The 27,325-nt window shown below is 38.5% G+C and overlaps 1 protein-coding gene and 1 long non-coding RNA gene across 2 annotated transcripts in view; one reads left to right on the top strand and one right to left on the bottom strand.

The window, feature by feature from the left end:
- Window positions 1–27,325, top strand: part of LOC148595149 (uncharacterized) — a 91,221-nt gene that overhangs the window by 40,021 nt on the left and 23,875 nt on the right. The gene's annotated exons all lie outside the window — the stretch shown is intronic.
- Window positions 24,248–27,325, bottom strand: part of GUCY1A2 (guanylate cyclase 1 soluble subunit alpha 2) — a 140,041-nt gene continuing 136,963 nt past the window's right edge. The window contains exon 8 of the mRNA XM_088522336.1: window positions 24,248–25,437. Coding sequence (XP_088378462.1) covers window positions 25,230–25,437 — 208 coding nt within the window. The 3' untranslated portion in view covers window positions 24,248–25,229. The remainder of the gene's footprint in view (window positions 25,438–27,325) is intronic.

Genomic DNA, 27,325 nt, shown 5'->3' with positions numbered 1-27,325 from the left:
GCTCCTGCTATCCTCACTCAGGGCTGCTTCTCTGCCTTTTGGCAACCAGCAGGCAGCAAACAATTAGCATAAGGAATTGCAAAGGACCTAATACAGTTTCCTCAGCAGATTACTCCCTGAGGGTCTACTGGCAAAGCCAGAGGGTTAAATGAGTCTATTCAAAGGACCATGACTTCTGCCACTTCTTCCTATACTTTAGAAAGTGAATTCATATGTTGGACCTTAAACTACTTAAGATATTTTGTCTTTATACAAGTCATATGTTTAGACAAGATTTTGTGAAATGCTCCACCAAACTCTCCAGAATTGCCTCCAGATCATTTCAACCAATTGCTTTTTTGTCTTCCAGTTTGCAATATCATTTAGAAAGGAGTCACTTGTGATAGGAATACTGTCACTGTTGTTTCTGGCTACAAACCGATGTGGTCTGCTCCTCACTGCTCTACTAGCCTTTGGGGCTTGTAATATATTTCTCTTTATTTCTCATTGACTGAAGTCACAGCATTGATTGGGTCTCACTCTCCATTTCTTTTTTTTTTTTTACCCCTTTTTTTCTTCTTTTTTTTTAAAAAAAATCATCAAAGTACTTTTCCTACATCCCCTTATTTCAGCCTTTGTGTATGTCAAGGGATAAATCTCATTTTTACCACAGTGAAAATGAATTGTCTATGATAAACTTGGTTTGTAGCAGAAATGGTCACAGAATGCACCAAATTCCTGCGCTATCAAATAAAATATTCAGTGTGGTCATGAATCATTTAAATAAATCAAGGATCAGCTGAACCTGATTGTTTTGTGGTTAATCAGGAAGTCCCCATTTCAATAATAACAATGATATTAACAATAACAAAAACAACAAAAATGTATGGCTGCAGTGGAAGCTGTTACAAGGAAATTACTGAAAGTCCTGCAAATCCTGAGCCAGAAAGTGGGAAAAATACTAATTTTACTGCACATGTCAGTTCAGCCTGGTCAGGACCATGCACATCCCCAGAGCAGCTTAAATTATGAATAGCATTTTATGCTTTTTTAAAAAATTATAAACAACATATAGGAACTTATAGATTAAGCTGCTTTAGAAAATGATGCATCTGCACAAGAGACAAAAGTATTAGTTTCATTTTCCCAGGAAAACTGAAAGCTGATGGCAGCCTTACCTCTCATTAAGTCATCCTTCCTGCCATCTCTCTTCATTCTAACATGACTTTAGAATAATCTAGAGACTGGGCCCTTCTCTCCTATTTTTCAATGCCATTTTGTATTCCTGTACTTAACATCAATATTTACTTCTTATCAGATTTTTTTCCACTATGTTTTCCCTTGAAGACCATTTCCTTTTAGGTACATTTCTCCATTTACACCATGCCTTCAACTAAACTCTATGGAAAGAGAAGAGGAATTCAGAAATATTCCTAGAGTGAGGTCAATGAGTCATTTCACTTGTTTATTCATTTCTGAGCAAGATCCCACACTTTTGTAAACTGAGTATGTAGGATCCTAATTAAGGAAGACCCTAACTGTATGCAATGACATTGAAAACTGAGGCACACAGCTTAAAGGAGGAATGCATTTTCATGACATTAGTTATTTACCTAAGGGAAGAAATTGAGAGAAATTCCCATTATGATCAAGGCAGAGAAGTTCTCAATGGACAATGAGACTAGCCATGAATTCATTTTGCCTGCATCTCATTAAGAAGAAAGGTTATGAAGGTTGTCTGACAAATAACCGTGGGCAAATAGCAGTAAAATCCACTGTTATATTTGCAGTGATTTCTGAACATGAGCTCCTTCTTGACTCCACTTTAATTAAGCAAAAACTAACAACAGCTGCAGCATTAACCATTTATCAGACAGGAGGGATACAGGAGGCAGAAGTGCCTTTCAGAAGTAAGGTTTGGCTTTAGCTCAGTGTTCATTTTAATTGGATGCTTTTGTATCCAGGAGGGTTTCCTGGTGATATGTATCAAAAAATCTTTGAGGTCCTTCTAAAAGAGATCTCAAGTGCCAGTGCTGGTGTCTCTGGTCACACATGTAAGAGCATCCTGACTTGGTGAGACTGAAGGTTTGCTTACACTGATGCTTAGATTGATCTGGAGAAACACTGCTCAGGCTGAGCAGGAGAAGAGGATGTGAAAGAGAAAAAAAAGAATCATTTTCATGACATGGTTACATAATCTCCCCTGTAAGGCCAAGGAAGAGGAATCACAATTGAGTACAAGATCTCTATGGAAAGGCAAGACAAAGTACTAACTAATCTTAGAACACTTCATGGAGCATTTAAAATATAGGGACCATGAATTAGCCATTACTAACCTCCTGGTTTAAGCAACATAAGTCCTCTTTTCTTTTGGCTCTGCTTCACACCTCCAAGGATTGTACCAGTAATACCAGCAGCCATTGTATCACTACAGGAGAGAGCATGAGCAGACATTCCCATAACACACCTTCCCAAGCACCCAGATAGCTGTTGCTTTCTTAGACTTTCTTATATTGACACTTCGGGATTTAATAATCTTCAAGGGAATTGTCTTTCTTGGCTTTGTTCACTTGTTCACCTTTTCATGTTGTTGACAGCCTCAGCAACTTCTTTCAATGATTTCCAACATATAACAATTCCCCCAGCTCCTCGTGCCTTATAGACTAGGCTAACCGTTGCCCCACGACTATCTGACCATATGTCATTAGTCCACCCATGAACATGTGAAGTCTGTGTATGGCCACTAATAAAGACTCCTATCTGAATTAGCTGGTCATTTTTAAGATTCATCAAGCATTTTCTCTCACAGTTCTTGTTCTGCAAGGAAATTATTATGTCCTTAGGGACAGGGATATTGATCAAACAATGTTGCTAAGTGCAACAAAACCAGAAGTGATTTAGCACCTGTTTTAGAAAAGGCAACGTGACACAGTACATGTTGCTAATACTCCATAGACTTGGCTTAACAGAACAGATCATTTTTGTAACTATCTGCTCTACAGGCCTTTCTTGCCCTCACATTAACCCTTGGCATAAATGTTAATGCTGAAATGTTTATGTGATCATCCTGCATCTGTTGCATTTCTTCAGCTGCTCTTATTTTGAGAACATAGCTAGGAGACTTGTGAGCTCATTCATCCTTTCTGCGATGTCATTGCCCAACCAGCCAACTAACAGCAGTAGAACAGTCCCTAGAGCAACCCACTCTATAACCTATGCTTTAGCAGAGGTCAACCAATCACTTAAGGTGCCACAAAAAGAGTTGTTTTCTTCATCTGGCAAATCATGTTATGCAACAATATCCATTCAACATGACCAGTAGTTGCTACAAAGACATAATGCAATGGCCAAGGAGAGGCAGCCCATTAGCAAACCAGCTGCACATTCTCTCAGCAGCACCTCTGCTCAGCTGGATGGCTGGACTGCTGGAGCATGGTCAAGTCCAACACTAAGTCCTCTCTCACAGGTTTGCAAGGAGAACACACCAAAGCGGTAACTACAGCCATCCAACCAAACTCTATCCAGGCTGTATCCATCAGGAATGCTCTCCCCAAAACTTTGGGTAAAGCTTAAGAGTTATTTTTTTCCAGTGATTTTCAGATAATACACTCATCAGCAATAAAGATAATCCTTTATAAATCGTACCAAAACCAAATATGCTATGCTTTTCTGTCTGCTATATCTTTGCCTCAAGAAACCATAATTAACACCACTAACCATTAATTTATGACCAACTTTCAGAGTCACAGTCTGTTATGTCACTTAGGTTTATGCAGATTTCTTTTGACCCTGAGCATGCAAAAACACTTAGTCAAGTTTCTCACCTAATCTATAACAAGCTTCCTGGAAGTAGGGATCTGCTATATACAATCAAAATTGATGATGTCCACTTTAATATTCCAGAGTGTCTGAGAAATTCTTGGCATTCTATTGTGCCGACCAAGCCGACATTATTTAGCTTATAAAATAAATGTGAGCTTGGAAGGAAAATAGAATGCCAAGAATAATTCACCTTTTTTCTACCAGTAGCCTTCTCTTACTGGAGGAAAAAATGTTTTCCTCCCTTGAATGGCAGCACAGACATCAAGAGATAATTCTTTTTTCCTCTCAAGCTTTTCTCCAGTCCTCAAGCTAATTTTAAAATCCTCTTCTTATCTTGGAATTCAAGATTACTGCTACTGCTATTGATGATTTTTCACCAGAAGGTTTATATAATAGGCAGCAATGTTGTTTTTTTCTGATTGAAAGAGAGAGTCAGCATCTCCTGATGATAAAACTTATGAATACTTTTCTACATGAAATACACTCCATCTTGTTCTTTTCTGGGATTTCTCTTTCTTTCTTTCTTTCTTTCTTTCTTTCTTTCTTTCTTTCTTTCTTTCTTTCTTTCTTTCTTTCTTTCTTTCTTTCTTTCTTTCTAATGCTCCTATTTCAGAGAAATCACCAGCAAAAATTTACTTATGTAATATAATATAATATAATATAATAAATAAACAGCATACATACAGAGCTTTTAATTTTCTTTCTTTGTCTTCCTTCCTTCCTTCCTTCCTTCCTTCCTTCCTTCCTTCCTTCCTTCCTTCCTTCCTTCCTTCCTTCCTTCCTTCCTTCCTTCCTTCCTTCCTTCCTTCCTTCCTTTCTTGACACTAAGCATGTTGTCAGAACTCATTATCAAGTTTAGTATGTCCCAAGGCAAAAGTATAGAAGGGGAGAAAAAGTCAAAAATGGAAGAAGTATGTAAGATACTATCCTAAAACTAAGAAAAAGTGTTTACAGTTGCATTGTGACAGGGAGTAATATCAGTAGCAATCCATATGATCAGTCCTATGACGACTCTGGTGTGTAACAATGAGGCTACTTCTCAACTGGCAGCATGCAGGCAGGCAGCTATGAACCAAAGGGACCATCTACGGCATGCGAAACTCAGCGATGACCAAGCACAGGCTGCCACCGCAGGACTCAGCAGCAGGAAATTTTCAATAACATAATCAAAAGAATAAACCAACTAGTCTTTTTGGCTGAAGAACTTTTCACTTGGCTCTCCACACTGCTGCAAGGAATTCTGAACACCTTCGTTTTCATGTGTAGCATAATAAACCCCACCGGCTCCAGGCAAACAACTGAAATAAAAGCAGTACTTGTTCTTCTGCTCTTGCTATAGAGGGGCAATCTGTTTGAATTTGTATGCTATAGGATTATATTTATTTTCTAAGAGCAATTTTAATAAGGCATGTCATACAAGTAATAATAGTCAGAGCAAGCACAATAGGGAGTTACTGTTAGTAGGAAAAAAAGAGTGGAAAAATGTAAATTTTATAATGTTATGTCTATTTCCAGGTACTTGAAGAAACATTTGCATTTCATTTAGACTTTACCTGCTGCCAGTCACAGGAATATATTGCTTTTCTGAATATGAATAAACAAACAGAATTATAAACAGTACTCAAGATACTGTCCCACGAGTACTTTATATAATGACATTGATATATCCCTACATCTATCAGAAACATGTCTCTTGTGATTGCATTTGATTTTCTCATATGACATCAGTGGCAATAATCATACACTGATCAGTCAGTACCCTTCTATTTTTTTTTTCTTTTGTCATTTCTAAATTATGAGCTTCCAGCTTTTATAGGAATACCTGCAATTAATCCTGGCACACATTACTTATCCTTTCATTCTACTGTTATTTTACGTGGACTGAAGGCTGCTCAGTTCTTCTCTCATTTTATTTGGATCTCTCTGTGTTGATAACTCTTGATTCTATGCCACCAACAAACATTATTACTCCTCATCTGTACTAAGGTTCTTTAACAAAATATTGAATAATTTTTTTTTTCAACTTTATTTTCTCTTACATTTAGCCTGTGTATCTTGCACATAGTTACCTTTTAGAAGCTAGCAAAACATAATTATATGACACATTGTTATATATTGAGTGGCGGGAGTGGGGAAAGGATTTGTCTGTGTAGGCCTGCAGGAAGATATGCTTTATCCACTAATGCTATCTATTTTTTCTCTACCTCTATACTGAAATTAGAGAAGGATATTCCATATAAGAGTATCCACATTATCCAAGTATTTCATTTTTGCTCAAAGATATTGTTAATGACGTTTCAGAGTTAATACGAGTTGTATGCTCCTGGCAGGCAGGTGGAGTCAACAAACCAAGGAGGATTTTCCTTATGAAGATAATAAAACATTCACCAGCTTTTCTTGTAATGCCAATTTTGACCCTTTTGGGGTATTTGCATCCTTGGTGTATCCATCTGCATGTGTTTGTAGAAGCTCACACGCAATTTGTTTGCACTGAGAAGCTTCAGAACTCTACACTTTCATAGAATGTGAAGAATGGTGACCAGATGCTCTTCCTGCTTCATCCAATGTCCTTTCCTGCATGCTTGCTCCCAGAAGTTAGTCTACCTGTCTGTTCTCCAGACCTATTCTGATGTTCTGCCTGTGTATTCTCTTTAAGAGTAAGTTTCCAGTATAATATACTACTATTTCCTGGTGCTGGTATGGATTTCAAGATCTCTTCCATTCTTGTTCTCTCTTTCCCCACTGTCTCCCATCCTAGAATATAAAAACATATATATATATATATGCATACATATATATACATTCCAGACTGTACCAAAGGTCCAGCTACCCAATAACCCGTCTGCCACAACCTCCAGGAGTAAATGCTACAGCAGACAGAGCATAATAGAGTATTACAAGATCTTTTATGAGTACCTGCTCCCAGGCTCTTGCATCAGAGGATTAGTGGCTTCCTGGGCTTATAATAGCAGCCATTTCATCATGTTTAAAATGGGCTGATGAATCTATCCTCCATGAACTTTTCTAATTGCTTCTATTTTAGTCGCTGAAATGTTCTGTTGGCACAATTTAATTACACACTCTATGAAAAAAAATATTTATTCTTCCATTACTTGCTTTTCATCTGCTGCCTGTAACTTCATTAAATACCCTCTATTTCTGATGCTGGAAAGAAACACATGGGGATAAACCAAAAAGTAGACTTCCATGTGCCTATTTTATACCCTTGGTATAGCACAAATCATTGCATGTGTTTTAATCTATTGTTTTGTTATTTTATTAGCTTTTTGTTTAATGTTGCACTTGGTTTTGTGGTCTGGGGTGAGTTTTGAGAGCAAGGGGTGAAAGGAGTTTTCTGTGTAAATCTTTATTGACTTTTGGAAATGTTGTCATTGCATACAATTTCACTGTATTTTAGTTGGCTCTTCATGAATAAGGTGCGAACAGACAAAGCAAAAATTTCAACGACGCAACATGACTTTTAATAGGTTTTTGCATGATTTATTGATGTAAATGTTGTGTAAGTAAATGGTTGGACATTAAAGGGCAAATAAAATGTTTTTTTTTTTCTTTAACAGACAGTTTGGAAATGAACAGTATAAATAGAACACAGTCATTACCACTGTATGTCATGTCAATGTACTGTCAAATTCTTTTCATATACAAATTCACCTTGTTTTGTAATCTCGAATACCTAGAAATCTTGCATAATGAAACATGTTATTTACACTGCAGATGACTCACAAGTAATTACAAATAAAAGGTATACAAAATGATTAAAATATATCCCTACATGAAAAGCAAGGAAGATAGATGATTTGATTAATTATAAATGCTTACATATTTGTACATATATTTCTAATCTGAAATTCCTAGATGATATATTCGATTACTTTGATCAGGAATACTGGATTTTATGCTTTCATTACTGGGAAGGAAGCAATATTTCCAGACATAATGAGCTGCTTAGGAAACAACTATGAAACTGCATAGGATGAAATGTAGTTATTTTAGAAAATAAAAATAAAACATTTGACATTGTAAAATATAATCAGTTTAATTCATGCCATACAGATACATCATATACTAAACCAATACTGTAATATGGCATTGTAAATAAACCATAACAGAGCAAAACTTTTTAAAAATAAACAATTCACATGGCATTTGTGTCATAAAATAGCAGATATACAGTGTTATTTACATTGCAAACCAAAGAGATAGTACCCCCATGAAACTGCAGCAAACACAGGGGTCAAAACATTAATCACAGACCTGATTCATAAAATACACAGGAATGTATGTAGAATGTATGTGAAAACAAGTCCCTGTATATCTGAAATGCTGCATTAGATACTAGGTGTGTGAATCCTGTCTAGGGCCACCCAATGAGGTATAGCTGCAGTCCTGCCATCCTTGCAGAGAAGTTTGCAGAAGGCCTGGCCACAGCTCACTGCATACGTGCAGGTCTCTTTGGGGGCTTTGGTCAAGCCCCCAGCACCCTTATGCTGCCTGTTCCCTTGAGCACACGCAGGACTGCAGCCGAAATGGCCTGTGTGGCGAAGCCTGAAGCCTGAACGCAGGCTGGGGAAAGCACTTTCTTCTTCCAACAAGAGATGTTTTACACAATTACGAGCCAGATTATGATTCTGTTTACAGACTGCCCATTATGCAGCAAACACACTGCTTGCTGATGTTTTGTATAGCAGTGAGTGTGGGATGGTTTCAAAGCTTTTGCAGACTTTTAGCCCAAAGACTCCTATTAGCTGTAACAGAAGCCATACAAAACCACATGGCTTTGCAAGGATTATCTGGAGGTAGGAAGTCTGCAGTTGTTTGGAACACTAGTTTTCTCACATAGCAGTATTAACCAAGGTTTTCAGTGCACTGTAATAATCTACTTCATTAGTACAGATTCAGAAATAGCACAAATCAGTCCAATTCACAGCAATATCCAAAATTCCTATCACAAAGGACCACTGGAAAGTGAACCTTACTTGTGAAATTTTAGCATAGTATTTGAATATTGACCCTTTCAGCAATGAACCTTTAAACAAGGGTTATTAAAAGTGACAACCATTCCCTGACCGTTCCCTAGGGTCAGAGCTATTCAGAATAAAATTTACCTGCAGAAACTCAGACAGAGCTCACATGGAACAGATGATCAGTGTTGACAATTGCATTTGAATGGTGTGGGTTCCACCCATGGCAATGGCAAAAAAAAAAGAGAGTTTAAGAAAATATAGTTTGATAAATGAGCTGGGCCTCACCATTCCCTCCCCCTTTTTTTGATTATTTTTCAGTATATTTTTTCATGAAATAACAGACAGTGAGTGGTGAAAATTATGTTATTCTGCTAACTTTTCAAATTCCAAATGAATTTGCCAGACTGAAATTCATGACTATGTGTCTGCACTTGCTGAGCAGTGTATCAACAAGTGTTGTACTGAGAACATGGGGTGAGCCCAGTGTTCTTGCACATTTGGTTTGCCCCTAGCAGTAAATCCAACAGATCCAAACAAAACTTCTGGATCTATAGTGTGGCCTTTTATCCAGGATTTCCAAATATCCGGCAAGCCAGTCAGGGCTATTGATCTGGTTGGACCAAGAGATGCCAAAATACAGAGGAAAATGGTACCTCAGAAGCAGTAAAGTAGCAGTTTTCTCATATGGTATAAAAGGGAAGGTAATGGGTGAAAGCTGTCTCCACATGTGAAAGAGAATAATAGAAAGAAAATTAGACAAACTTTGTGCCTTTTTAAATGATGAGAGAATAATAGCAAATACAGCTTGGGTAGTATCTTGAGCACTTGGCAGTGTAATTGAACTCATACTTTTCCTATCAGATCATTGCAATTCTTAAAAAAAAAAAGGCTCTGTTTGTGACTTCCATTGTATAAGTTGTATCTATGACAATGAAAGTTAAACAGTGTGGATGGCATTGGCTGCTGGATTGCATGCACTAATCATTTTGGGAAAAGTATCCAAATACTTTTTTTTGCTATTCTTCCGTTAGCTTCAGGTGAGAGTATGTGAGCCTTTTTTTTTTTTTTTTTTTTTGCTATTCTTCTATTAGCTTCAAGTGAGAGTATGTGAAGGAAGAAATAAACATTTCATGAGCAGCTGTTATGTTATCAACAATTTTTTTTAAAAAAAAGTAATTTTCCTGCCGTATTGTTTATGAGTATGCACATTTCTTATTTGTCTTAATATTCTGTCTTATCTGATTACCTTTTAAATGACTTACCTTTGAAATGTATAACAGAGGTATCCCAGCTGCAGCCAGGAATAAAAAGTTCTTCAGTAGTTTACTCAGCAAGATATTTTTTCTGGCTATTCATTTACTAATATCATAAAAAGTAATTAATGTGAACTATGTACAAATGGAATAGGTTAAACAGAGTGAGAGTTGACTACCTTGAATGAAACCCTTATGATTTATTTACTTTTATATCCAGATAATTTGTCCATTGCATTTCCAAATGAAATGGGAAGCAGAAATGAGAACATTTTTTGATGAAGGCTGGTGCCAGTGTCCATGGCAAAGGCTTCATAGAGAAAATCTGTTAGAAAGATAGTTGATCTGTTGAGTTTCTCTCAAGAAACTTTGAGAGACTGAATAAGAAATATAAGATATTCAATGATTACCCAAATGAACTTTGGGGATTTTCTTTTGTTATTTTATTGTTCACTAATAAACCATAAATGAGATTTTGGATTTATTTATCTTTATGAATCAGGTACTGTGTAAAGGTCATGCAGTAAAGCAGCTCATCACTTTTCCATTTCAAATACGTTTATGGCGAATCATATTAGGATGGCCCCACCACAAGGTAACTAGAAGCATGAGAAAGGAGTATTTGTTAATTGAAATGCTATTGAAATGCTAGTATTTAGACAAGGCAGAACTTATTTGCTTGGTCCTGTGAAGAACAATAAAATCTGTATTTCATTTATAAACATTTATATGAGTACTAGCCTAAAACTAGAGGCATTGAAATAGATGTATAGTATATTGTATATTGCTTTCCTTATAGAGTGTACCTTATGTTTCTAATATGGCAACAAACAAGTAAATTTTTTAGGACAAACTGAAAGGACGTCTTTATAACAAACTACATTATAGCAGGTCACACTATGACAGCAAGATGGGAAGCCACAAGGAAGTGCAGGCACGTTATTAAAAGATCATTTGGGGTGTTCTTAGACAGCTTCATCCTTATATTCTCTATTAACAACATACCTGCAGGAGTTTGTAAAGTTTGTTCTTCTTGTTTGAGGCCTTACTCAAACAAATAAGGCTTTGGAAAAAGGAACAGTATAAAAGGCAAACTGCTTGTCCTCACTCTGCAAGAATCATATCACCAAAGCTGGCTTGAAATGAGGTGGAAAGGGAAAATTAAGAAATATAAGTGGAACTGAAGAGAAGGGCTTGAACAAATATTACATTTTTTCTAAAGAAGGCCCAGGTTATTGGCACTACTTGCATTTGCTTGAGAAAATCAGCTTGTCAGGAAGTGATTCAGGATAGACATTCCCTGATCTCTGCAGTCTGCAAGATTCACAGACAGCATCTGCTTTTGCCTTTCCCTGGGACACATGTAGAAAGACCCCATGCTGCATGGAGGCCTGTGTAAACAGTAACTCACAAATGGCAGTTGTAAAACAAGAAGAATAAACTTTCAAGCACATTTTGTCAGAAGCTCATCAGGTCACAGCTATCAAGATATACATTCTAGTATAGGAAGAGCAGTACAAATGTTAAAGCTTTTAAGACCATATGTAGTTCACTGCACACACAATTTTCTCATGGCCTACACACATGGCACATCAATTTATTACATAGACTCATGTCCCGTAGAGGGATTAATACTGAATTATGCTATGTTGTACTGATGCTGCGGCCTCGGATCATCCTTGCTCAGTGACACAACACAGGTTTGTTTCATACATTTGTTATGCACTTCAACTGCTCTCAGCCAAAGGCATAAATGACAGAACCAAACTTCACTGTTTTGTTTTCAAGTACATAAGTCTTTGGTTAGTGATAAATTCCATCGGTCTGGGGAAGCTATCAGAACTGAAATAGTAGTTTACAACAAGAGATACCTACTGTAACTTTCAGACAACTAAGACTGCCAAATAAAATTCAATAAAGAAACTGAAAAGCAGCATGAGAGAGAGAATTTCTATCAACCCTGTCTCTCGTGGCAAATAGTATTTTGCCAAATAGCTGGAAAAGTACCCAGACTTGATCTTGCTAGCACTCTGTTGGTTTTGTTGTGTGAAGATCTTCGTTTAAATGAACTACTGAGCTTTTCTGTCCAAATGCAAGCTCAGTCTATACTGCCACATCCCTTCCCAGTAGGATGAAGCCTCCTGTTTTAAAATAATATCCTGATTCACATGGTACTAAAATTAATCTCCTGGCCATTAAGTTGACAGAAATGCCTAGAGACACTACCTTATTCGATGCTTATTACTGAAAAGGAAACAATTAACTGTCATTAATTAGGTTATCCTCATCTGTGTAAGAAATTGTAAACAAACTGCTTCAGCCATAAACATCACAGTGCTCTAAATTCTCATGGAGCTTCAGAATTACTTAATGTCATCCAAAACTGCTTTAATGCTACGTGTCCTCTGTTAATAGTGCAACGTTTTTATCTTGTTACCTAATGCAGAATGTTGGGCAGTTCCAGTCTGAGTCTTTTCAAAACCTTTCAGGACACTAACATAACAATACAGAAGTGCACAAAATGTGCTTACACTCAGGAGAGCTTGGCCTATTCCCACAGGGGTGTGGAGACCTTGAGCTGATAGAAGTGGGGGGACTATCTTCATATTAAAATATTTTTATCCAACTTGCAAAACAGAGAAGTTGAAAATCAGACAAGCAGCAGTTTCCAAGGTTCAGAAAGCTGAGTAAAATTGTGCTGCACGGAACAGTTCTGCTCTGAGCAACACACAGGCCATCCATATGTAAGAACGCAGAGCCAGGCAAATAGCCCTCTTCCTTCAATATTCTGAAATTTTCATATCTACAATTTAGCTCTGCATATATTTGTCCTTTTTACTGGAGCTGTTTGCAAGCACATGAGACAGAGACTACTCCTCAGGTTTTACTTGGGCAACACTTTAATCAAAGGGAAAACCTGAAAGATGCAACTAAGGCATGAAAGATTAATCACCCTCTAGATTTACCTGCAGGGGAAATTAAGATCAATCTGAACAAATCACCAATTAAATCACCAAGTTCAGCCTTGCTTCAGACTCCTGGAAGGGAGCGGAAGAATGAGATCGCTCCAGCCAAAGCTCAAGCTTGACCTTCATGATTTTTCCATTAGATGGGAGAGCCAGGATCATAATTGCAGACAGCTAGCAAATTATTATCAGTTTTTCTTGATGAGCTATTGCATGCAAAGTACAATTAATTCTCAAAGGTTTTGGGAAGAGACTGAACTATGACTTAATGGGCTCAGGCTGTGAAGTTCTTGCCAATAACAGTGGCTTGTTCTGCAAAGTCTCTCATAGTCACAGGGTTACCCCACTGAACAAAACACAAACCACAAAGAGAAATTTAGTAGCATTCAGTTCCTTCTTTGAAGGTGGATGGAGAGGCTGAGCAAATTGGCAAAGTGAACAGAAGATTATTTGTGGTTGGGAAGCACTTCCTGGCCTCTCCACTCCAAGACACTGGTCTGACATGTGTGTGACGCACCAGCACACTGAACAATCACACTACACACAGTCTCCTCAACACAAGGTGAAACACTGAAAAGAGTAACTGCTGAATTTTAGCAAGCTGAGAGAGGTTAAAATCAACTCAAAACAGGACATAAGGTCAGTCTTAGCAGTGGAGCCCACTGCATTCAGTAAAAACAGCATCATCTCTCTCACAGTGCTCCTCTGAAAAACTCCTAGCTGTGTTACTGATCTCTGGGCCCTAACTCGGTGGCGATTAATACACTCCATAGAAGAGTCGTCTCAGCTATCGGGCTGATGATGATCACACATCCAACCAAAGTAAGGTCCTACTTGTCCTGTCATTTCTGTTTCACAAACAAACCTTAATGCTGGGGTAATGCTGGCACACTGCTGAATGCCAGACAAAAGGCATTAATGCTAAAAAAATCCCAAATTTAAGATGATTCCTAGCCTCTCAGAATCCTTTAAAGTGAATGATGACCGAAGGCTTCTGCCAGAACAGAACTTGCACAAAGGATTGTAATTTATAAGATATCTAAAAGACACTCAGCATTAATACTTGACAAACATTTTTATTTAACTGATTTAAGTTATTATTTATACCCTACAGTTTTCAGTGCTTCAGATTTGAAATGTAGAGATATTATAAAAGGTGCGGTGAGCAAAAAAACGACATGCACAACAGAAAGAATTTTTAAAGAGAGTCGTGAAGATTATTCCTGAACCATGCAGACCTTTTGCTTCTGAATGTAGGAGAAAAAAGCCCTAAGCCATAGTACAAATGGCATGGAGATACTGCCAGCCCTGTCTTCACTTGAGAGGTGCTGCACCTGCACTTTGCAAAACAGTTACCTTGAGCTTCACCGAGGTTCCCTACCTGCAGTCGACTGCTACATCTTCAGGATCATGCACAGTACAGGGGAACTGCTCTGCTACAGAGAATACATAACGGAAGAAGAAAAAGAAAAAGAAGAAATAATTCTGGCATAAAAGAGATATTTAAAACGTAAACAGATGATGTAATCAAAAATATTTATCTATTCTTTAGTAAAGGTATGCTGAAGTTTGAAAAGTTGTTTCCATCATAATTGTCTTATTACAGCTCAGCTTTGGGAGTTTTTATTTTCAGTTTAATAAGTTTGACCATAAATTAAGCCTCTTTTTGAAAGATGGAACTCCAGATTGTTAAGCCAAACAGCTGCTTTTCTTTTCAGGTTTTAACTGGTTTTAACATAATGTCTTTCCCTGCCTCACTTGAGGTAAACCATTTTGAGATGTTTGTGGCTAAATTGTTTCAGCTGATAAAGCAGCAACTGCAAACGGGATCTGTTAGGTGAATAAAACATAATCAGTAATAAACAGTGCCCCTCAGTTGATATTCAGGTTATTTTTAGTGCAATTTCAGAAGTAGTTTGTTTTGTGTTGAGCTTTTTTTATTGCTTTTTCCCCAGATGTTATGACATTTTGATTTACCTTCATCACTGTTACTGAATCCAGGCTTTTCTGCCAAGCCTGTAGAGTGTCTATTTTTAGCTCCATGAGCTACTAATCCAGTTCCTCTGACAACTGCAATTTGTTGGAAGAAATGACTAGCATTGCGTTGTCTTGGAGCTACGAGCCCATCTGAGAAACTGGCTGACCTTTACAGCGAGTGGGACTCACGGGCCCGCATTTCCGCAGGGCTTGGATTTCATTACCACAGCCGTGTGTGTGAGAGGGCTGCCCCTCCTGCACAGCTCTGCCTCTTTGCTTTGCTTTCCTGACAATTACACAAACTGTTTATTGTACATGGAAAATCTGCAAGTTTTCTCAGCTCTTTGGGACAATACTATTTGTATTTCCATTTCCCTGGAGAGAAGGACAGTTTGCAGCGTGGAGGACTGCAGGCTATCGCTTCTTCACAAGACGCATTTTCCCACGGCCTCCTTACCCAGGACTGCAGCGGAAATCTCCACAGATGCTTAAGGGCCAGAAAGACAACAGCAAACAGAACGGAGAAGTATGTGATTCGTAGAGCAGCGCAGCAACCAAAGCCTGTTCGCTTGAGGATCAGAGCCAGGCCAAGATCCTTAAATCCCTGGGGTGGCAACTCCTTTAGACTGGGCTCTATTTAGACTTCAGCAAAAGGCACAGCACTATCACATGTGAGGAACTGCATTTTAAGGCCTGACATTGAGATGCAGCATATCACTAGCACGCTTTAGACCAATGGAGTTAAATCTAGGTCTTAACCAATATGATCTGATTGGCATTTTTGCAAAAAGTGCTTGGGGAAATACTGCTATCTTCAAAAGGAAATATAAATGCCTGCTGGCTACAAGTTCTTTGGAGAACAGGACTGTTTCTTGAAGAAATGGCAAGAACACTAGATTATATTGCAGACTAGGTTTCTTTTTGTTATGATATAACACTCTTCCAAACACGTTCTTACTTTCCAAACTCTTCCTAGGCTATATTTGCTTACAAAGAAGAAAAGCTTTACTCTTTGTTAAGTGCTAAAGTTAAAGTACCATATCTCTACACACTTTTAAAAGGTATTCTTACCATAGCCTACAAATTTCTACAAGCTGCCAAAGCACCTCATCTGTAAAGTCTCCTACCAACAAAAAAGATTTTGTATTCACTACAAACTCTAGAGACTACAAATTCTACAAACAAACACTACAAACTCTACAGACTCTAGAAAAGTCAAATAGTAGAAAAAATGGGCATTCTTCCTTTGCTTCTTTCTTTAGAATATTAAACTTCCCTTTTTCCTTACAACTTTTCTGTGCAGCTAGAGAATGAACTCTTTATTTAGAATACAAAACAACTTTCTCTCCTCCTAAAATAGCGCACTTCTCCTGCAGTTCCACTAAAACTCTAAGGATAAGGACTCAAACTCATTATGATGCCATGAGCATTCAGGGCATTATGTACAGCACTTTCTTTCACTCTGCATCACACCCAGTGTATTTTCTGGGTCATCAAGGTTTGAAATAAAACTGAGGATCAGCAGCACGTCTACTCACAGCAGCTCTCTCTCATACACACATACTCTCCTCACTTTCTTTAGATGCTTTCTCCTTTTCTTACCCATACACTGTCGGACCTGTGAAAAGTTTTCAGAAGAAAATGCTGGCACTCTTAAATGCTGGGAAGAACCAGTTGGCCCCAGAGTGTGAGATGAAATCACTAGTATGTTTCAGAACCTGCTTACCCCAAACACACCTTCTGCAGACGAGCCTAACAGGATGGATCTGGCTGAGCAGCACTTTCCCCATTAGGAGCCCCCCGAACATTATAAAGGTGGCACATCCCAGCACACCTGGGAGCATGACCGCAAAAAACTGCATAGATTATAAACAGCTCCACATTCCATTCTCCAGCATGGGCACTAGGAAAATTCACCTTTGCTGCTGGTCAGAGATTTAGCATTTGTTTTCATATATCATTAAAACAATACTTCAAAGGAATAAAACTAACGTAAATTTATAATCCACATTTCCAAAACTTATTTGGGCACTCAGAACCTCAGGATTCTTTAGCAAACCAGCTTAACCTCCAGAAAGAGGCTGTGTTTAAACACAAGAAATTGTGGAGTGTGCCACTTATGTAACTTTGGAAATTTAACTTCCTTCATCTAAACAAATGCAAATAACCTGCATTAGGTCAACATCCTTTAAGTGTACAGTTCCAGAATGACTTCAATCAGAAATGGCACATAAACTTTAAAAATAAATATACATGTCCTTACTTCTTTTCTCTTTTCCATGATCAGTGTATATAAATAACTCAAGGGAGAGAGTGAGGAGGATGGGGCCAGGCTTTTCTCCGTGGTGGCCACTGACAGAACTAGAGGTAATGGCCACAAACTGAAGCACCAAAAGTTCCACATGAACTTAAGGATTTTTTTTTTTTTTTTTTTTTAACAGTGAGGGTGACAGAGCCCTGGAACAGGCTGCCCAGAGAGGTTGTGGAGTCTCCTTCTCTGGAGATCTTCCAAACCCGCCTGGATGCCACCCTGTGCCACGTGCTCTAGGTGATCCTGCATGTGCAGGTGGATTGGGCTAGATGATCTCTAGAGATGCCTTCCAACCTTAAGCATTCTGTGATTCTATGATTCTATGACCTGGTCTCTCAAGCAGTGCTTATAATAAACAATGCTAAAACAGATTAATTAGCTCTCCTAATCTCTGGATATTAATCAATCTTAACATCAATTTATTGTTTTTTATAAAGGAGAAGTGATCCATTACATATACATGGCTTACTGATGATATGTATCATTCCTATTTTCCTATACTTTACAAGTTTCTAGCACAGCAGAAAAGTCCTATTCAGTGTTCAGAGAGTGTCTTAAACACTCTATTTACAAGAGTCTTTTCTAATCCTATTCCATAGTTCTGATTTTGCCTTCCCCTACTTAAAATAAGTGACAATACATATTTTTACAAGCTAACAGACAGCACCTTGCAATATCAAACGATTCTACCACATGCTCTTCTCCCCTGGGGAAGAAGATGACAGGGCAAACAGTACATGACAGAGTATTATTGTGTCATTTAACATTCTGGTAGAATCTGCTCAGACAAGGTGAGAGGTGTTGTACAGGCAGCTACACATAACACAATAGCCTGGCTTAGCTTATTGCTTCAGGAGTAGTCATTAAGCAGTATTGCTAGGAAATGCTTCTCTAGAGAACAGGTAGTTGAATGCAAGACCTTCTGCTGTTGGAAAGTTAACCCTGAGCCTACGAAATCAAAAATTATATTAACAATAACTTGGTGACTATCTCTCTGCCCTTTAGAATCTATAGTTTTATACCATCATGACTACAGGATAACTAACAAGGTTTTATTTAGGTGTTCTGGCAGATAGCTCAGGTGAAGGTAGCATAAAAGTTTTGCTTAATTGGGTTAGGAGCTCAAAGCTTTGCTAAATCACAGTCCTAAAGATGTTCAGAAGCTGTCATGAGCAGCGCTGATACCATACTACAGAGTCCAGACATCAAAAGGAAGAGATTTCCAGGACTGTAGCAGCTCCTGCTCTTCTCAGTCACTGTGACTACCAAAGTAAATTTTTATTTACCCTGGGGTATGTTTATGTATCCACCTGTCACTTAGTTTGATTCAATCTATTCCAGGCAATGCAAAAATCTGAAAAGCAGTCCATACTATAATGTTTCAGACATAGCATTTGGACTGGAAAGGGTTCAGTTTGGTAGGACTGATCTTGCCTATGACATTTAAAAAAATACATGTCTAGTCTAAGTTAGCTGTCTGCGGTCACTGAGAAACCTAACTATCAGGGATTTAGATATTCTTATGTTGCGTCTTGAACAGAACTGACAAGCACCTGGAAATACTTTTTAGAGGAAAACTGACTTTTGGAACACTAGAGCTTGGTGGCATAAGTGACATTTATAGTTAGAAACTCTAGACATTTAGAAACTATGTAGGAAACGTGGGAGTGGATTGTGTGAACCTATCCTTAAACAGCTTTTTTTTTTTTTTTTTTTTCCCATGGACTCAAATAAAGTCAACTGAAGGCTTAGTCACCCTGCTTACACCATCTGCTGCAGGTCACAGACATACAGGTACAGCAGGAGCAGCAGAGTGGGGTATATCTGCACTTTAGCTGCCTCACTTCATGCTCTTAACTCTGCAAAGGATGGATTGCAGCTAAAACAATTTACTAGCTGTCTAAGTTAGGGTGCCAGACAGTGGCTGTGAGTGGATGACTCATGGATATCATGACATGCAGTAGCTGCCTCTGTTACATGGACAAGAGCTTCTGGAGCAGAAGAGAGTCAGAGCTGGAGGCAGGAATGAACACTGGCAGCAGAAGCCTCCCATCAGCTCCCTCCATGCCAGCCATGGGCACAGAAGCAACAGACACTCCATCCAGATGGCCTTACTCCATCTTTGGAAACTGAAATCCCTAGAGTACATGGCTAGTTTAACACCTGCCTCCTCCAATGTCTCTGCCCAGGCTTCCAACAGAGTTGCCACTTTGCATCACTCACCGCATTGTCGTCTGTAACTTTACCCATGCTCCAGGGAAGCTGACTGAGACCCCTCATGCTATTTCTTCAGATGGCGTTTTATTGCTCTAGTGACACAGTGATACTACCTGGACCACATTTAACTAGAGGTTAATCTCTCTAAACTGCAGGTTTAGAAGTAGCTTCTAAGCAAGTCAACTCTGAAGAGGTGAATGGTTTGTTGTCTGTGACTGAACTGCTGATTTCTCTGCTGCTTTCTTGCATGATAGCCAAACCACAAAAGATCAGTTATATACACGAGGTTAAATGGTTTACAGATTGTTACTGTAAAGCTGCTCATGCATCACAATTAATAAAATACTTAAGGAGAATCTTTTAGCTACGTGGCTAAATTTAGTGCTTATGGACGTTAAAATTAGACAGAGTCCACTGGCTTCTCAACCCAAATCTGCCAACAAGAACTTGCACTGCAGTCCTCCCTCTGAAGATGTGAGTGCCTGCCATGTTACCGTAGCAGCACTGTCTTTACTGCAAAGAATAAAATCAGACCTTTAAACTCATCTATGTTTTAGATATAAGCAGCTGCATTAACAAAAGATGCTAATTAGAGCAATAATTGGAATTCCTCATTATGCATGTCACATACAGGCTGCAAGAGCAAGGGAAGTGAAGTCTTTTGAGCAGCAGAAACAGGACCTAGAGCAGGAAATAGTATGCAGGGTGATGGAAGTACAAACAGTAGCAAGCGCAGAGACCTGAGAGGCAGATCAGAACCTGCCTGTTAAGTCTCCTGCACAGTCAGCATCTCTAACTCATCCACAGGCTCCATCATCACTGATGTCCTCGACCTCACTAAAGTGCTGAGAATAATGTATTCCCTTGTCTGAAGGGAGCCACTTCTAAGTTTGGCAAGCTTTCTTATGCTTTTGCTGCTAGTTTGAGCAATTTCTATTTCCAAAATTTATACATATACTACAAATATATAATTTTGCAAAAGGCCAACGGAACACAAAAACAAAACCAGAAGCTCTGAGATTGCATTAAGACAAGGAATTAGTTCTCCTCAGTGAGCTCTGAGAGCTCAGCAGAGGTGCAGTCCTGGGACTGGAAGAGGAAAGAACCCAGAAAATGCAAGAATTTGCCATTCTGTTGCTGGCAGGATGTGTTGCATTAAGTAAGCAAGCATGACAGCTTGTGGAAGATGAAGAATCTGAAAACAGTCCAGAAATTATACTTGCCCCAACAACTGATACAGATTTCATACTCATTTGTAATTCAACACATATAGTTTTTCCATTTCATTTTTAAAATATGCTGGGAAAAGGATCTGTTCAGAACAACAAACATATAATTTCAAAATGGTTAGCAGACTAAGTGCAGTGCCATGATAAAGGTATGCAACATACCACAACAACACTGTACTGTTTGCTTTATACAGGAGAAAAAAAAAAGTATGTTAATGGAAAACACAGAAAAGGTTATACTTCAGATAACTACCGGACCTAGTAGGTAACATCAAGAGCATAGGGAGAGACTGCACTGTGAAACAGCACATGCACGCAGCATATGACTTGCTAACAAATCAACTAAAAGGATCTCTTCCTCAGAAAAGGCAATTCCCATACAAAATTTCCTGTGTTTTAAAAGCTTTGGCTTTCTGTTTGAAGAAGCAAGTTTGGAGGCTCCAAAATGCCTCTTCGGACAAACTCAGATCTGAAACTGGATGTGGGAATGAACAGTGAAGCCAAAACCACAACCACAGTTAATGGTTCTCTAGAATTAAACAAAAGCAAAATCCTGTGGGACTCTGCAAAGACAACCAAGCTTTCAGATCCTGTCTCAGCAGCAACTCTCCCATGCAATCTGTCTTTGCATGACACAGTGATTACCACAGTGATGCAAGAATATAATTTACTCCATCTCTCTATCACTTCCATCACCATTTTCTTTTGAGTGTCTGATCTCTCTGCACTGTGTTACAGAAGAGCCTGTGTGACAGGAAGCTTCAAGCAGAAGGAGAAATCTTACACAAATCCTTAAGAACTGCTCTAGGGAGCTCTCTGCTCTGCTGTTGTCTTTGGCTACTTACGCTTCAAGACATTTGCAGGAGAAGTTGCCTGCTGGGTGGTAATTCCATGGTTTCCAGCCCCTTTGACCTTGGGTAGAGAGTGGCCACAGAGGACAAGTCTGTGGCAAAAGAAGTGATGAACCCTAGCTGGGTTCCTTGCATCCTCTTCTCCTCATCCTGTACAGATGATATGGTCACTCTGCACCTTTACAGAGGGTGAATTTGGCCCTCATAGAACCTCAAGCAAGGAGATGTTGCTGCTTACAGCTAAGGAAATAAACAGGTGTGTAGGTTTTAAATCACAGGAACAGGCTACTGCCTTTATGGATCAATCAGAAGTACACTACAAACTTTCTGCACTCGTTTCAGCACCACTTTCTTACTTTCCTTTCCTTCTCAAGGAGAAAAAAAAAAAAAAGGTTTGAGAACTGGGAGATACTTTTTTTATTTATGAAAACAATGCCAGAGAAATGTGAAAGTTTCCTCTTTCCCCACAAGGAAGCATTATCGGAGAAAGGTTGTCTGACTAGCATCTAACTGACTTCACAGCATCAATCTTGCTAATAAATTTCATTTCACTTCATAAAGGTTTCCAACAAAATATATTTGTAACCTAATATTATAGACAGCAGACACAGCTATGAAGGTAAATAGGACTGAGAATTTGTTTCACACTTTCTCTCATGCTGAACTAGAAAAAAACATCCCTAGAGAACACATAGCTTTTTATTAACTTCACTTGTCACAACACAGAAGCAAATAACACAATACTTAGCATCAGTGCTGAAGTTTTGGGCATGTTACCTTTACAGAAGCTTAAAAAAAGCAAAGCCTGTGTATTCTTATACAGTTAATCCAGTCTAATTCAGGGAGCTAGCTGATTTATTTGCAAACACTGTCATTGTCTCCATGGTGATGCTAACACCAATTTTTAGTTTTTGTATTGATCTCTGTGATTATAATTCACTGCATAAATTAGCCACTTGAGAGCAGGCAAGAGGAAGTGCTTCTCCTAATTTCTGGATGGCATTTGCTAGTAGGAATTAGATTGACTGTTCCTTCATTTCTCGTAAAAATGTTTCCCTGGATCTACCAGGATCAGTCAGAGAATTAAGCTAGATGTTTTGTTTTTGGCAACTGTGAGAGACAGGATATTGAGCTACAAGCTTTGGTCTGAACCTTCATGTTCTCTTAAGGGAGGACTAGGGGTGGTGTGAGGTAAAATAGGGTTTGGCCAGAGAGATCAGTAATCTGACACCAACACCTATTGCACAATAAGGATATTGCCAGTGAAGATCAAAGGAAATCTCAAAATATTAATGCCTTTTAGAATAAGTTGTTCTCCAGGAAATTTGGCTTTGCTCCATTTATGATTCTTGCATATGTCACTAGTGTTCCCTAGGAAAAAAAAACACGCATACTACATCCTGTGCATCTGCGAACTAATGGCTAAAACTTGTCCTGCTGTGCAGAAAAAATCTCAGATCTGTCATTTGGATGGAAATTCTGCTACCTCAGGCTCAGAGTCTTCACCAAGTCTTTTTTTCTGCTGGACAATAGAGCTGTAAAAGCCTTTATCAAAGAGGACAGAAGGTGAAATCTTCCAGTCTTCAGGATGCTCTGATATCCATGAGAAGAATCTTTAGGATTAGTTTTCCTCTAGAAGGCAAAGAAGATCCCATTTAAGTAATATTCTGGGCTAAGTCCTACACAGCTACTCTTTTTAAACAAGAAAAGCTGCATAACTTACTCTACACTCTTAAGTCTGTGGATTCAAGGTGGTCCTCTCACATACAGTCAAGCTTCATGGAAAGGAAGCCTGAAACCCTCTCAGGAGTGCTGTGCTTGCTCATTCCCACATGGAATACTGTCAGAAGGAAGAACTACAACACTGTCTTTTCCTCCACAAAAGATGCAATGGATAATTTGAACACATGGTGAATATTATTTACTTAGCTTTAAAAGGTGCCTCAAGTTATGACTACTAAATCCATAAGGAGACCTCTGTTTTCTCACCTCTAATGTGGATTATAACAATACTGGACTTCTCATGCCTCCTAGTGCTGTTGAGATCTTTGATTTCAGTGAACTTTGATCAGGCCCATTTAAAAACCATGCTGCTTCTGAATTTTAACTAATAAGCCACTTAATGCAAGAGCAGAACAATACTGGCTTGCTGAAATAGGACTCCCAGGGGAAAATTGACCAGCATTATTTTTTAAAAGAAAAACCCAAGACATAAACACTGCCTAAAAATGTGCCTCATGGAGGATCAGCAGGCAAATCTAGATCCAGACCTTGTTTCAATGGGAACCGAGGACAAGAAAATTATATGAATTTCAACCAGCAAAGAATTAGCCTTTTATTTTTATGGACATGGGCTCATCTAAAACTTGAATTGTCATTTTCATTAAATCCCTTTTCTCTGCTCCCCTCTTTTCAGAAGTTTCTGGTCTACATCTGATAACACAGAGGGCCTTTCAGCCAGTCCAGCAACAGAGGAAACTTCCAGATGAGCATCATCAGTAACAGACAGGATTTTCAAAAACATTCTAAGTGATGTAAGAGCATAAGTTCCATTAAAAACTGGGGAAAAGCAGTATCCAGAGAGTTTCCAATATCAGCTTCAGACTCTCTCTGACGAACTCTTCGCATCATGTTTTTTCTTTTTTTTAATCTCTCCCCCATAAAAGTCCAGGTACAGGACTTCTACCAAAAATCAAATTGGCTGGCAATTTGGTGTGAGGCAAGTCCCAATGGAAATGATTTTTCTTCCTCTCTCCTGTCAATACATTGATCCTTTATCCTTTGTTTTCATTGTCCTGGAAAGACTGGAAACACTGGAGGACGAATACTGAACATTACTTTATATAAGCAAGATAATGCTCACCTAAAGCTTTAGCACAAACATCAGCTAAAGAGATTAAGCAAAATGTTTTCTTCTGTAAAATATTGATATTGTTGGTGCCAAAAAAAGTCAGAAAAATGACTTCTTTCCACTTGTATAACAATAAGCTTTGATAGGTAGAATATATGAAATATACAGGAGCTTTCTGAAAAGCTATCTAAGCTTACTCAGCTTACAGTATGTGGAATGTAATTATCCAGAAAGTGAAATATGTATAAAAATAGGTAAAATCCCTACAATATTTGTACTGAATTATAATTCCTCCTGCCAGGCAGGTTACAGCAACTCTACAGTATATGTATGAAATGTTTGTTCATAAAGTTAAAAAACATCATTAAGTTACTGAAGAACACATTAAATGTAGGAATGCATAATCAGAACTGACTCTCAATTCTGCTTAGCTGGTGCAAATCTACAGAGAACGATCACCATTTCTGAACAAAACAAAACCAACCTCGATGTCGAGGGTTGCTTTTTTTGTTGTTGTTGTTGTTGTTATAAAGGGGTCAGACTGAAATTTATGAGCAAAATTCCTCTGAAAGTGGAAGTACTTTGTATAGTTACATTTTTTCCCTCTCTCCACTTTGCTTATTGGCAGCAGTCACCCACCCTATAAAGTGATTATTGCCTGACATTACATGGAACTCTTACTGCTTGCTCAGAACAGGGCAGTGAAATAGAAAGGACCTTCAGCTCCCCTGTCATGACCCAGGTCTGGGCTTGTGCTTTTTTGATGAGTCTTTGATCTGCAGCAGGCCTCATAGGCTAGTCTCCCGGAGGAACATGGTGCCAATGTTGTAAGAAACCTTTCTCACTCTGGACGATGTGATGGAGGGTTTTGGCTGCTTCTGACCACTTCTGACCTCAAGGAAGTAACAGATCCCAGGAATTTCCTTTGGAAAGTTTTCTGGAAGCTCTTCACGGGAACGAGGGATAAAAATAAAGTTTTCTTCCTTTTTCAAGAGCCTAGGGAAAAAAAAAAAGAAAGAAAGAAAATGGATATGAAAGATTGTAAAGTACAGCCCAGACATACTTGGAAGAGAGTAGTCCTATGAAGCCCCCAAGGGAAACAAGTTACAAGTATGTAACACTTAAAATTTCTTAAACCAGCCTTCCCCAGCTGATACAAATCATCTTGGCATCATTTTCTTCCAGGAGCTCTGTTGACTGAGATCAGCTGAGGAGCTGGCCCAAATAAATATTTCACTGAAAACTACTGCCAGGTTTTAGGAAGTAATGTAGTCAGAAAAGGAATCAAAATCATAATGATTGTTATCCATAATGTATCATTTGGCTCATTTAAAACTCTGCACTCCTGCCAGTTGTGCAGAAGTGACCATTTCAAATTGAAGGCTATCTCCCAATCTTCTGCTGAAAAGCAATAACAATGGTGACAAGGTTTGGGAAGCTCTCACATGTAGAAGGGTGGTCAGTTTGCCCGCTTGTCATATGTAGTACATCACATTTCATAAAATAGGTCAATTAATTATAATGAGGTTGCCCAAAGAAAATCCAGCTTCAGCAAGAAACAGAATCAAACCTGGAGCTCTCCACCAAAAGTACCTATGAGTTTAACCTTGAGGCAGCTGGGGTCCAAAAGAGAAGCAGGATCAGAGAGGCCATGCAGCCATACCCTCTTTCCTCCAGTCTGGCCCAAATAAGTGACATGAGGTCACAGACCTATGTCACTGACTGCTTCGTGCCATCCATAGCAGAGAAGTGTCTGTCTGTCTGTGTCTGATAGTTCAAGGCCTCTTCCCCTATTACATTCCCTGGAACAAGTTAGAGTTGTAAAACAAAGAAAATAACTACACATTTCCTTTTGTTTCCAGTTAATTAAGCCAGGCATGTTCAGTCCCTTGAACAGTTGAAAGGAACTGTTTTGAAGTCATGGTAAATGCTGAGCACGGTTGGATATAAGAAAGTAGTATGCAGCTTCTCCCCTCCCAAGATATTTATTAATTCTCTCAATCTTATTGGAAGCTCAGAAACATCAATGGAAGAACCTTGTTAACTTCTCAGTGGGTTTTGTAATAGGTTGTTTACTTAATGTCTCTAAATCCAATTTTTGGTAAGTAAATAAATGAGTTAATTAATCTCATTTCCCAGGTGATTTTTTCAGGTTGCCCAGCACATGTAATAGCATTTCCTTTAATGCAATTTTTTCCTGGGTTTTGGCTGAGGCAGCCAATGTGGGCTCCCAAAACTTCATTGAAATGTGAAAGCATTTTCTTCCCAGCTTTTAAATAATCAGTCAGTTATAAATCCAAAGACGCTTTTGCCTTTTAACTTCTGTAGTAGTCTTTGTTTGGCCTGTGGTTTGAGTGTCATGATCTATTTTCCAGGTTATCAATTTTATGATCAAAATACTGTAATATTCTTTAAATCACATGAAAGTTTACAGAGACCTCTGCAGAGAAGCTTCTCTCCTTTCATCTTTGTGGTGCTGGCAGTAAGTATGCTGTGTTTTAAAGGTTTCATACACATAAGTAACTCTTCTCTGCTTCCTAACCTAGATTTCTGCAAGCAACACTTGGACTCCTACAACATTTTGAGCAAATCTGCAAGTTTTCTCTGCAGTCATTCTTCCCCAGGTGCTGACTATTCACTGCAGAGTCCTTAACCTTAGTAGAAATCAGTGGTTTCTTTCTCAGAACCCAACATTATCTCACGGTACTGACAGTTACTCAAGTCTGAAACCTAAACCTAAATATATATATATATATACATATACATGCACCTAACTCAGTTCAGGGCTGGTACTAAGTTTAGTTGATACTATCACTTTATACCTATTTACTTCATAGGATAAAAGGCAAGATATTATTTTTCACCTATTTTGTGAATTACTAGG

The sequence above is a fragment of the Tinamus guttatus genome, unplaced genomic scaffold, assembly GCF_059628265.1.
Source record: "Tinamus guttatus ecotype Peru unplaced genomic scaffold, ASM5962826v1 Tinamus_guttatus_pri_ptg000150l, whole genome shotgun sequence".
NCBI classification, from domain to species: Eukaryota; Metazoa; Chordata; class Aves; order Tinamiformes; family Tinamidae; genus Tinamus; species Tinamus guttatus.
This window is presented reverse-complemented; position numbering and strand designations above follow the sequence as displayed.